This window comes from Homalodisca vitripennis, chromosome 4 (genome assembly GCF_021130785.1).
Source record: "Homalodisca vitripennis isolate AUS2020 chromosome 4, UT_GWSS_2.1, whole genome shotgun sequence".
Taxonomy (NCBI): Eukaryota; Metazoa; Arthropoda; class Insecta; order Hemiptera; family Cicadellidae; genus Homalodisca; species Homalodisca vitripennis.
Genome location: NC_060210.1, coordinates 160,804,142 through 160,818,504, shown reverse-complemented (window position 1 = coordinate 160,818,504; position 14,363 = coordinate 160,804,142). Strand labels below are relative to the sequence as shown.

Genomic DNA, 14,363 nt, shown 5'->3' with positions numbered 1-14,363 from the left:
ATTGAAAAAAATATTTGTAGAAATTATGAAACAAGGCATTAAAAAGCAAAACTGGTCAAATATCAGTCTTGAGCAAAAAAACATGCAATCTTTGAGAAACATCTAAGCTGTTCTAGCAGCTTTCAAAATATGTTACACATTGTGAAAGATGTCGATCCGTTTTGTGATGACGTATTGGTAAGAACGTACATTGATAGGACCTTTGAGGAGCTATGTATCCAAAACCAGCAAATATTACATTCACTCAGGTGTTCTCCAAACATGCTTGTGTGCCAAACAGAAAATATAGGCACAGACTTACATGAGTCACCATTTCAAAGATGCCTGCAGGAAATCTGAAAGGCATTTGATTGTTTTGGATGAGTTAATTGATGTTTTCAATTTGGCTTAAGTCCTTCTTTAAGAGGGTAAATAGTGATTTATAAATCATCGAAGAATTATCTGATGTTTATTCCATGGAAAGCAACATTACTGAGACAGAAGTTTTTCAAAGGTAATATTTTACCATTTTTTAACCATATCTTAAGCATTTAATTAACCCCTAGGCGTTATTTTCAGTTTTCAGAATTTTTTTAAAAACTATTGACATGTTCCTGATTAAACAGGCCAAGCCCATAGAAGAGTTTTCATATAACCACTGGCTTTGAAGACTTGCATTTGCAGTTGATATTACCACTTATCTAATTTGTTTTAAACTTAAAACTTCAAAGTGAAAAATTGTTTGTATAATTTGTTCAAATATGTGAAAGATTTTAGAGAAAGACTTGCACTCTTTGAAATTAATTAAGAACCACTTTCCAGTTATATTATGAAGATGGTGATACCACTGTGAAACTGAGGAAGGAATTTCTAATTAATTTTGCTGACTTCAATAATGCGTCAACAACAGACAACGTACACCTAAAATCCTAAAACTTATATTAAAAGTTGAAATTTGAAATGCACCTTTAGAACTTCAACTTAAACTAACTGAAATAGCTGAAAAAGGGAACTTGAAAGAGTACTAGAAGGAATGCAAAAAGAACGCAGATTTTCTTCATTTTACAATTAGGATTTCAAACGTATTCTGTAGCCTAGGTTTATTAATTAATTGCATTGATTGATAATTTATTAATAGGCAATTAACAAATTGTTACATATCTGTTTTCATATTTTTTATTACAAGACATTAAGTTATATCTTCAAGAGAACCAAACTTGGCAAATAAAAAGTTTTCAGTTATTATAACAACATACAGTATGTGTAAACCAACTTCTCAAAAATTATTAGCAAACCTTTTTTGTGAAACATTTATTTTGGTGATACAGGTGTCAAAGATGAACCTATTTATGGAGTAACTTTTTTGGCCAAAACAACTGTACCAATCTGAATAGAATAACACTAAGTAGCACTTTCCAGGCACATTGGTGGTGAGATACTGTCAAGCTACCAAAGCACAATCCACATTTAGACTCTTTACATTCTAAAACTCATAATTGGTGAAAAGGTTCAAAATGTAGGATAATATTCTTAGCAGGTCTATAAATAAACCAAAATCCAAAAAGTATCAAAAAGGTTATGATGTAAAATTATATTTTTATTGGTTGATTTCATATGGAATGACCCTTTTTTAAGTCCTTTCATTTGATAATAAATTATACAAATATTTTAATTCCTCTTATTTATTAGATATAAATAATTCCTAAAATTTTTAGCTTGCTACAACAATAATTCAATTGTATTAATTGGTTTAGTCATGTAAAATAATAAAATTATTTAAAAAATTCTAATTCTGAATTTTCCCAATAAATAAAATATTTTTTCTATATATTACACTGCTCAACTGTAGCATATTTCAGATTGACCAATATTGTTCCACTATTTTGGCTGGTAATGTATTTTTTGTATCCTAGGATGACTGACCCCTTAAAATATGATGGGATAAATGTATATAATTAATTCTGCCTTAAAACAATTTAAACATGCAAACTATAAGCTGTTCAGATTCAGATTCAGATTCAGAAATTCTTTATTCATAAAACAAATGCACAGAATGTACAATGAATAGAGTCGCACCATAGTTAATAAAAAAATTATCTAACATCAACTTATAAAATATTAACTAACATAAGCATTAGTACTAGGATTACTATTATAATTTTTAAGTGTATTTCATTTACAGTTACTGGAATAAACATTCATTCATTATAAGTTATGGAATAAATAGTTATCTTATACATATAAACAGACACATACATACGTAAATACATATAGACATGTTGAGCTAAACCAGTCAATTAGCCCTTTCAAAAAATTCTTGGAATGAATATATAGGTTTATTTATTAGATATTCTTTAAGTTTAGTTTTGAAATTATTTGTGTTGTAGTTAGTTTTCAACTCAATTGTTTAAAACAAACAGTCAGTGCTAAGTGGGGAGGAGAGTATTGTTCCTAATTGTCTATTTAATGATGAAAAGTCCTTTGTAAATACAAAAGAATAAGAATTAAATAAATATCATATTAATTCTTCTAAGATGCTAGGCAATATGAAAATGAATTAACACATTACTAACAATAAATATGAAAATAATATGATAACTCAACTAGAATAATAATTATAATAAATATAATTAACAATTATGAATTATTGGAAAAATTGGATGGTGGCTTGGAAAAGTTAACAATATATATAGAAAAGTAACAATAAATCATTTAAAGGGGATAACAATGAATTCAGAGCATCACTATTGATCAAGAACTGACCACAAATTCTGGAAGCATTAATGCTTAACAGATCAACTTTCTTTCTTAACATTGGAAACTTTATCAACAGAATAAGATTGGCCTAATGCTGGAAGCAAATTATGGTGCTATTCTATTTATACACAGTTTAAAGATGAAATCAAGTGAACATTTCTCTAGAGTATCTATTGAAAAATGGAGTGCAAAAGTGTATCAACTGTAGAGGTTCAGGACAGCCAATTTGACCATTTGTTAAATTAAATAGGACGTGGAAATGAACGGCTTTGAAGATCACGCTTAGTTTACCCAGGTCTTTCTTTTCTTCTAATGTGGGTCAGCTAAATGGATGGGTTATCAATTATGACATTTTTGGACCTAAGAGATCCATAATTTATATCACATATGAGATCCTAAATTGATACTTTAATTTTAGAGGTCATTTGCTTTAACTGCGAAAGGTCTTAGATAACAGCGGCAAATGTACTTTCAGCTGTGACTAGTCTGGACTCAAGCACAGAAAGCTTGTCGGAAACTAGTATTGAATTCCAAAGTTACTCTTGGATCAAAAAGTTTTGATACCCAAGTTTGAAAGTTAGGCACAAGGTAACTACTAGAGTTACAATAACAGAAGTTATATTAGATTTTTGCATGTTTATTTCTGCATTTAGACATGTAAATGCAGATAGTTTACAAACGATAACTGGAAGTTTTTATGTCAATAACAACAAAAAGGGGTTACCAGTTTTTTGCATTTTGAAAATTCATAGCTTGGAAACTTGTGATCCAATTAAGATCAATGTACATGATAGATATAAGTGTACCTTTTTGAGTATATAATTTTAAAATTATATTTAGAATAACTTTTATACATTTTTATTAAATTATCATTTTAACTTTTATTCTTGCTGGGCGGTCTAAGAAATTCAGCATTGGTCTCATTATGGAGGTCCTAAAACATTATCTTGGGTGTGTAATTTTGTAAACTACTATTTAAATATTAAATTTTTTAATTGAGTAGTGTTGTTAATCAATTGTAATGCATCAAGATCAAAAGATGTAAGGAGAGTTACTAAAATTTGAGTACTGTCAAGGTTGCAGTGAAGGTATTAACAACGTATTCTGTAGCTAGAGATGTATCATAGTTTAACCAATAGACTACGGTGGACACACGTTACTGCTACTCTGGCTGTCCTAATGTCAGTACATTACTAGCGTCACAGTGAAGGTATTAACAACGTATTCTGTATCTAGAGTTGTATCATAGTTTAACCAATAGACTACGGTGGACACAAGTTACTACTACTATGGCTGTCCTAACGTCAGTACATTACTAGCGTTGCAGTGAAGGTATTAACAACGTATTCTGTAGCTAGAGTTGTATCATAGTTTAACCAATAGACTACGGTGGACACACATTACTACTACTCTGGCTGTCTTAACGTCAGTGCATTACTAGCGTTGCAGTGAAGGTATTAACAACGTATTCTGTAGCTAGAGAGGTATCATAGTTTAACCAATAGATTACGGTGGACACACGTTACTACTACTCTGGCTGTCCTAACGTCAGTACATTACTAGCGTTGCAGTAAACTTATAACAACATATTCTGTAGCTAGAGTTGTATCATAGTTTAACCAATAGACTACGGTGGACACACATTACTACTACTCTGGCTGTCTTAACGTCAGTGCATTACTAGCGTTGCAGTGAAGGTATTAACAACGTATTCTGTAGCTAGAGAGGTATCATAGTTTAACCAATAGATTACGGTGGACACACGTTACTACTACTCTGGCTGTCCTAACGTCAGTACATTACTAGCGTTGCAGTGAAGGTATTAACAACGTATTCTGTAGCTAGAGTTGTATCATAGTTTAACCCATAGGCTATATGTTACTACTACAATGTTTATCCTAACGTCAGTACATGACTAGCATCACCTGATATTAATCTAGGCTATATATTGAGAAATATCAATAAAATTATGTGCATTTATCAAATTGTATAATCATCCAATATGATCTTTTTTGAAAAACAATATTTACAATTCATCCTTCGCGCTTACGAGGGGCTTTTAAGAAATGTCCTCTCAAGTCAGATGTCCAGTACTGCAAACTATTTCTGTATCTTTATTATCTGTTTCTAGCAACAAAATAGAATATAAAATATCTCTTTTGAATGGACAGCTTTGCTGGTCATATGACCTAAGAGGACAATTCAAAATACAATAACTCCAAGCTCAAGCTGGCAAATGAATGCAGTGGCCAATAATAGTTAACATTTAAGCATAAATGGTTAATCTTCGCACTTTATGATATACAAGCTCTTTACTTTATATGATGTTTATGGTAATTTTATTCTTTATTCTTTTATGAAGTTGTATGTCAAGTAATTCGTCTTTTGGCCAGTATGAGAGAAATGATGTTTAGTATGAATGAAGGAGACCTGTGTAGTATCGATATTATCCAAGGTTGACTAATTTTTATACACAGGGTTAACTAACAATTAACAGGGTCAATTAACAGCTCAGTGATCTGAGATACTAAGTAAGGTACCTACAGTTAAACGTTGGATTGCTCTGATTGTAATTATTAGTCTTAATCAATGACTGAATTCCAAACCTAACTTTCAATTCCCACTTTATATCAAAGGCTAACATGGAGTCAGGGCTTAAAAATTATGTCATATAACTGGATGCTTTAAAAATACAAGAAAACTTTATAGTTTTCATATCAATTTATAACCTGTGTGAAGTAAAGTACACACAGCCACATATTTTGGCTTCAAAATTCCCCTTAATGGGAAAAGTGGATTTCCACAAATCATAATTTACAGGATGCTCAAGAATATTGAGTGTTTATCTATGGCACAAATGTTTAAATATGTCACAAACAAGACCTCAGTCTTAAGGTCATGTTTGTCACAAGACATGACCTTAGTCTACAAATGACCTTAGGTACAAATGTTGTACATAAATTTTAAAACAACTCTTCTCAACATATAAAAAGTGTTATTATATATTTTTAAAATTGTAATGTGTATTTCCAAAAAGCATCAGTCTTTAAAGAGTTTATTAGAGTAGGAATAGTAACTGAGCATTGGCCCAGCAGCAGAATTCCACCAACTGTCAGTCCAACAAGCTTGGGCCACCCTATATAAAAGAACTGAAATAAATTAAAACTTTTCAAAATTATTCAAGACCTTTAAAATGAGATATAGCTCGACTACCTTTACATTTAAAAATATTTCAAAAATCACCCCTGCATCCAAAAGTGCAGTTTTGGAATATATTTGGGTGTTAAAAATTATTTTCCCTAAATTCTTTCGAGTCAAAATATAGGGGATTTTTGTTAAAACGAAGAAGGTAGGTTTTTCGGTTCAACTCCCCGGACGGGTCCTCTACCTCACCCTGTACGTAGGAACAACTAACAATTAATAGCATCCATTAAAAGCTCAGTGATCAGTACCAGGCAATTGTTCATGGTATCAAAATTGTTGTGTTAATAGAAAAAGCAGTATCTATGAACATTTCATAGTATAGGGGCCTAAAATAAAAACAGTGAAGTTGTAAGTAACGTGAATAATGTCAGAATAGTCATTGTTTAACCCTTTTAGTGCTATAGCGTCTACGTCGTAGACGCTGCGTTTACGTCTAAAAGTGCTAGCGTCTACGTCGTAGACGCAGCGTATTTTTATATATATTGGTTCAGTTTATGCAAGTTACTGGCTGCAAACGATGACAGTCCATCCAAAAGCCATAGGGTAACGATATTTGTATATTTAATTGCCGACGACCAGCTGTTTTACGTCATTAAAGTGAAATAAAAAGGTCAGTTCGGATGTTTACGTTGCAAGCGAACTGATGCTGTACTTTGTTTACTCTGTTTTATCTTATTTTATCCATTACATTGTGTTATAATTGTGAAATACTACTTCATTAGTATTCCAAATCATTGCATTACTTCATTTTTCATTTGTGTTTTCTATGTGTATTATATTTTACTAAGTTACAAACTATGTCTAATAAGAATATTGCAGGTTATGATGAGTTACTTCATCTTTTTATTACTGAATGAAACAATTATTTAGGTAAAAAAAGTGTTAACTGTGCTTGAATTTCTTCTTTTATAAATAATAATAAAGTTAGTAAAGCATTATGCTAATAATAGTAAGTGTATTACTTTTTCTCTTGAGCGTTTGAAACATTAGGCATATATGTAGGTTAAAATTTGGCACGGACAATATATTATATTTTTCATCCACACTTCTTATTTTTGGTGTAAAAATAAAATCAAATATGGAATTTGTTTAGTTTTAGTTGCTCTTTCCGATGGTAGCATCAGAAAAATAATATAAAATTGTTTGCATACTAAAATTGTATGCCAAAGTGAAAAAATAAATTATATAAAAATTAAAATTTTAAGGAAAATTGTTTTTATAACAATCCAAATATGTACAAATGTATTTTTTTGTATTTATTTCTGTTTATTGGTTATTTATCTTCAAGACACAAAAAAAGTAATAAGATATGACCTCAAATAAGGAAATAGTAAGGAATTTACTAAAACTCTGCATTTATGCACTAAAATGCTTAGCATTCTTGGGTATGGCAATGCGCCAGACCCCTTAGCACTAAAAGGGTTAATACTTAAAAAATAGGGTGTATGCAAAATAGTGATATCACCATGTGGAAAACCCTTGTAAATATATACAGCAAGAAATTCAAAAGGAAGAAACTAAATATATTTGACATTGTGGCAATTATACACTAAAATAAAAATATTCTCAGACATATTTTATCAATTGTGAGCTAACGTTGAAACTTCATATTGTTAAGTATACATATGCTCGGTTTTTATACACACTGTTTTGCCATTCATATTAGGAAATTGACTTAATTATTTTATTTCATAAATGGTAGTTTTCACTAAGATGGCATATACAATCTAGTGAATAGAATTGATGAAAAGTAAAGTAATTGTTAATTTAATTTTTGTAATATTAATGGAGATCAAATTACAATTATGTAATAGAACATGTGATAGACCATTTGTAAATTATTAATCTTATGGAATAATATAATTATAAATACCTTGAGTGGCTGCCTAAAACAGGAAAATATAAAATAGCACATGGCTGAGTGACAAGTGATAAGATACTGACACTGAGACACAAATCACTAGTCTTCTATTATACGCTCATACACTTAAGATAAACCAGGCTTCACTCATAACAAACATTTAATAGTTTGTGTCCAAATACGGCCAGCCGTTTAAAATCAAAGCCAAATATTAGTGATTAACACATAAAAACGAAAAGATAAAATAATTTAATTGATAAAAAGGAGATTTTTAATAACTTTCTATTCATAATTTGAGTGTTATGCTATGGCAAATGATTTATAAAGTTCAATGGCCTGGATACATTTAATATCATGTTATTATCAGTTGAGATTTCAATATCAACATTGCATACACTTCTTGAATTCAAAGCTTGTGTTGTCAAAGCCTCTGTTCTAAATACAAGTCATATTGTAAGAGAAAAGTTAACTCTCACCAGTATTTATTTCTCTTCACCAATTGGGGTTTAAAAAAAAATATGTTACTACACTTGAGATTTAAAACCTATTCTAAAGTTGAGCTGTTGGTGCTTAAACACTTGATTGAATGGGAATTAAGTGATTTGGTACAGTAGTAAAAATTAAGTCTAATACCAGCCCTGGTAAGTGAAGCAGGAAACACGAAACAAGAAATGGGAAACTATCTCAGAAATGGGTGGTCTTACCAAGTTTGGGACATATTTTATTCAATTGTTCAGTTGATTTCACATAAAATCCAATAAATTTAAGAAGTATCTTTACGCCAAAAAAATATCAGTTTCGATTTATTTCCATCCTTTACGAGAAACTCGGGCAAAATATTTCACCAGCCATGGCTCGCTAACAAAGCGTTTCCAGATATATGTTTATATGAACTTTTTTCATTATTTTGATGAGAGGAAACCACCTGAGAAGTTTGTCAGGTTACTCGTGGGACCCCCTGTGTAAATAAAAGATTGATAATTTATTTACAAACACACTGTATGTACAATAAAACCAGCATTCAGGCCAAATAGCAACAATTTTGTGATTTTTAAGTGCAACAATTATTTTACAGCCGCACAACTCACCACAACACAGATGAATAACTAAACCATTCACTAGCCTTGAAATCATTCTGAAACGCCAAAACCCAGCAATATGTGGTATAGATTCAAGTGTATGGATTCAAATATGGAAACCTGACTGATTTTCCGGTCTCATAAACAAATGCATGTGTGTTATCCCGACCTATAGTGGGTGTATTTATTGTGTTCTTAAAAACTTTGCTTCACTCTGCAACCCTGAAATAAAAATTGTGAATGGTTCACTCTTGGCCTGAAGCGGTAAGCTTAGGATAAAGCAGATAAGTGAAGAGATTAACTTAATCACAAACATTCAAGAGAGAACAAGAGAATAAGAAAGGAAAGAGGGGGAGGGGATCACTCTATACTCAGTTTTCAAATATAAAAAAAATTACCTCTAGGCCTTGAACAGAAGATAGGTTTGTAGATATCTTGGCATCTCCAGGGAGGTAGTCTTCGTCATCACTGGTTAGCCCCAGCTCATCCCCATAGCACACATGCACCCAGTGCCACATCTCTTGCACTGACATGGGCTGTAACATGACCAGCATTACTTGTAAGTTATTAAAAACAAAAAACATCCATGATATTATTTTCTAAGATTATACTCCAGTACAGATCAAGAGCTGTATAAAGGAACCAGAAATACGTATAAGTAGAATGTTAATACCTGATGGGGAGTTCTACTCAGCAAGAGAGCTATTAAATCTTAATATAATCCAAAGCAACATATCCAGGTGTGCCAATTAAAAACAACATATAAAGAACCACATAACCTACATACTGCTTAAGTGATGCAGCTTAGTGCATTATGAAATAATTTTCAATAAAATTGTGCACTGGTACAGATTGATAACACTGGTAACATTTTTCAGTTGAAGTGATTTATAAATCCAGAAACATTCTGTTTTGTAATATGATAAGTATCAAATTAAACTTTCAATGGGATACAGATAATAATAAATATTATATATATATATATATATAGAATGATAGATAGTAATAATAAATAGAATGTCAACATTACAGACCTGATCCATAAGTGCATGTTGCCATATTCGAAACAGCATAAGATAGGTTTTATCTCTAGTGGCAAAAGAAGTTAGGAAGTGTTTTTCAGAATTAGTGTGGAATTAAAATTGCATTTGGAATCACAAGGGCAGATTTCTCTTTGGTTATGGAAGTTATATCTTTCCACTTCACTACTACCTGAAACCATAACAGAAAAATTACTTAATATAAACAACTTCTACAGTTTATAAAATTTATATATGTGAAACTGCAAGCATGTGTCTAGATAAAATGCTTTTAATAAGAATAAAAACACTAAGCAGTAAATATCCTTCATCAGTCCAGTGCTAATAAAAAATTACCTACCCAGAATTAATAAAGCATTAAAAGTACACTATTAAAGTTGTTGCGTTTTGGTTGAGATTGTCTCATCTTAAACACCTACACATGACTTTCTTCTTGAATTTTATAAATTTATTTTATGCAAGTATATGTACTCTTAGAAATGATACAATGACCACCACCTTTTAAACTTTTAGACAGTTTGAAGATTTTCATACATTTAGCTTTTCCTTGACCTGTCAATTTGTGAGGCAACCAAATAGAAACAGACTCATGGACCAACTGACTCATAAAATATCATTCAAGATTGTTTACACTGCTGCAGATCCAATTCTTGTGTTATGACAACAGTATAAGTGCAGTTTCTGTCTGGCATGAAACATTTAATCACAGCACGGACACAATCCACATTTTCCTGAGTAAAGAAGAGGAAATGCAGTCTATCTGAACCTTCATCATCCTGAAGCAAACTATAAAAATATACCCTTACAATTTTGAAATAACCTTGTTGAGTATATTTCATACAGGAAAAAACAAAGAATATCAAATAAAATTATTGTTACCTTATTTAAATATTTTAAATTAATTTGATTAATTTTAACTCTAAGTACGAATTCTGTCCGCCATTAGATACAATTTTAAAACTTCTGCAAAAGCAGGATTTGAAGGCATCAACTGAAAAAGAAAATCTAGAAGGCCTCTATAGGCACACTATTTCTGACTTAAAATTAGGTTTATACCCTACTCTAATAAATCCAATGTTCATTCATGTATTCCTACGGTGACATGTTTTAAAAGCTTTCCTTCATGTTCTGACCTTAATAAGCGTGGTGGTGGATGGCTTCATCAAAACATTAAAATAAAACAACAGTACATATAAACAAATTAATAGATATCACTTGCACAAACTGACATAAAACACAGTCATGTGCGATACTACATGTACAAGGCTATGGCGCTGTGACAGGTGGACGATTGGAGTTACTTAAACCGTGCTATTGGTTCTGACTTGCATGTAGTGTTATTCCGATCAGCTGTTCTGACTGGGGGGCTGCCCTTTCCATTGTTGTTTACAGTGTTGTGAAAGATAATATTTGATTTATATTGTAATTATTCACTAGATTACAACTGTTATCACTCATAAAAACTACAAACATTTCAAATTCTAACAATGTTGATAATAAACTGCCCTAATTACAACAATGTACTCAGACCATTTCCTATCTCGCTCATGTTGAGAGTTTTATCGTGTAGACATTGGGTAAAAGTAGACCTTTGCTTATTAATTTTACATTATAACACTGTTTTTTATCTTTCTTTGAATGAACAACCGATTAGTCCTATTTAATTTTTGGTACTATCATTGCATTTTATTTTATATGACAGTACTCCAGTATTTTCCAGAATGTGACAAACTTATTATTTTTCAATATGTTGTTTAACTTATTAGTTGTTTTAGAGGTCATATTTATGTCATGTATCTTTAATTCTCTAGTAATGTAACGTGCCTATGTAGCTATTATCTTGTACTGCAGCCGCCTGCATGTACAGTATCATGAGCATTTGTGTTTTATCTTAGTTTTTGCAAGTGATATTTAATTATTTGTGTATGTGTAGTGTTGTGTTATTTTATGAGAAGCATCCACCACCACAGCTACTAAGGTTTAACAATAAAGGAAAGTCTTCAATACATGTCACCGTAGGAAGAAATAACCATTGGATTGATAAGACGATCGTATATAAACATAATTTTAAGCATTATCCTGGGCTATCACAATGAATTATAACAGTGTCTTTGTACTCTGTGATTTTCATAAGGATTTTAGTAGTACAATTCACTGATAGGATGTGTGTGAACTGAGTAGGCTACTCTACAGTTTGTAAATATGTTTATAAATTAGTTCAAAATAAAATCAGTTAAAAAATATTTTTCAAACTCATCTGTTTATTTTTTACTTAAAATTAAAATTAAAAAATTAAGTAATCCCTTGTTTTTTTAATTTCAAACCTCTTATTTACCTGTGTCTCCCAACGAAATATATTTGCATAAAAACACAAAAAATTCTGTGAAGCGTAAATACGTCCATGGATTAAGATCTCACGTTGAATAGCACAAGAATAATCTGAAAAAAAACACTGCATCAGTAGACATAAGTAGGTAAAATAATATACAACATTGTGCTAATATAAAAAAATATTATAAGAATTTGAGGTACAGGAAACTTGTGGGTTTACTTACACAATCTTACATAAAACAGATCAAATACGATTTTCAATACACTAAAGGGAAAATTTAATGGTGGATGTTTGAAAATAATGAAGGATTAAGATAAAGTGGTTGATATAAGTATTGATATTTGCTAAAACTTAACTTTTTTACTTTTCTGGCAGTGCCAAAATTAGTAGTAATTAATTTTGTTGAAAATCCAAGTTTCCTTAATAATTTTATAGCAAGTGAGTTAATGCCATAGACTTTTTACTTTAATATTTTAAAGAAATCAGGTAAATTAATAAAATCAAATTTAATTACGGTTTTGTTGTAATTTTTAGAAAATTTTAAATATATTACTTTATTTGTAATAATGAAGTTATTTTAAGCTAAAAAATGTTTATATATTCTTTTTCCAAATAAAAAATACCCTATTAGAAATTTTTATTTCAATAAATCTAAAATACAAGCCACAGCTTCACATTCAATGTTTTAGCCTTTGCACATGTATGAGCACTTCTGGTAAATTATATTTTTGACACAAATATTGCACGATCAAGAAAATGTGTCAAGAAGTATATATTTATGGCCATTGTAATTTACTCTGGTCTTAGTATTGTTTGTGCCATAGTTGACTTTGCCTTGTTTCTCTAATCAAGAAAATATATTTACATACAGGTCTGAGAAGCTAATTCTGTCAAAAGACAACTAAGATGGGTTTTATAGCATAGCAGTCTTTAAATTTACAGTAAAAGTTAGATAGTAACTATGTCGTTGATGTTTGCATTAAAGTACAGACCAAGCACTGTATACTTAATACTTGTTAAATTAAATGTACAGTTAAAAGTACATTTTTACTAACATTTTTCATTTTCTTATCTGAATATATTCTTACTCTTTGCTCAACAGTGGTTGCAGAAAAGGATGAAATAAGAAGTGTTTTTACTATCAAGCTTACTCTATGCTTTGAAGATTGAGGCTATGACTCCAATATTACCACCAAGTTCCACACTACAACTGCAAAAGTAATGGTCATGAGTCTTAGGTTAATGGGTTAAGATTTGTATAATATCAAAATAAGAGGAATAACTTCAATTTAGAGAGTTTTTAATACAATGGTACAGTACTGTCAGGTCAATAATTTTATGACAAGAGTAAATATTGATGAACTAAATTCAAAACTCATTTACATACCAACAACAAGTCTTTCTTCAGGTGGAATGTCTTTAAAAATTCTTTTAAAGTCCTCACTTCTTGTTTTGTAAGTGGGATAAAGAGCACTATACCAAGGAGCCTTCTTCTTACTTTTTCTTTCGCATTGTTTGACTGTAAAATCTTGATTTGATGGCTGAGGATCGTTCTCCTAAAAATTTAAACACAATTACAATTTTTTAATTCCAAAATTATTCTTCGACTATAGGATATATTTGGATATATGTGAGGAATTCTTACCAAAAGGAGAAATTCTTATTATACTGATTTAAACTATACTGTAAACTAATGAAACATATATACTATAATTCAATATGAAGCAAGTAATACCCTGTCACGTGTTAAAATGTGTATAAAAACACAAACTACCAAGAGACTTTACAAAAATCAAGTTACATCACAAAAATTTGTCCTAGCTATACAGTAATTTAAACATAAACCACACAAATATGTAATTCCAATTGCAAACCCTTTTTAAAAAGCACTAAAGTTATTACTGCCTAAAGTTCAAATACAAAAATGAGACAATACAGATATAATAATGAAATCTAATGTTTTAAGAACTTTCAATATAAAATACATTTTTGTGTCACTATCCATATAAAAAATGTATTCACATAAAATTTACATGGCAGGTTTTTGAGAAAACAGTCACGATTTTATGAATCATTATTAGCCACACTAATACTATGTAACGTAACATTGT

The 14,363-nt window shown here is 30.6% G+C and overlaps 1 protein-coding gene across 1 annotated transcript in view; it reads right to left on the bottom strand.

Annotated features, from left to right (window-relative positions):
• Positions 1–14,363, bottom strand: part of LOC124360469 (protein Aster-B-like) — a 66,564-nt gene that overhangs the window by 37,859 nt on the left and 14,342 nt on the right. The window contains 5 exon segments of the mRNA XM_046814133.1: positions 9,279–9,416; positions 9,915–10,013; positions 10,015–10,092; positions 12,256–12,359; positions 13,640–13,808. Coding sequence (XP_046670089.1) covers positions 9,279–9,416; positions 9,915–10,013; positions 10,015–10,092; positions 12,256–12,359; positions 13,640–13,808 — 588 coding nt within the window.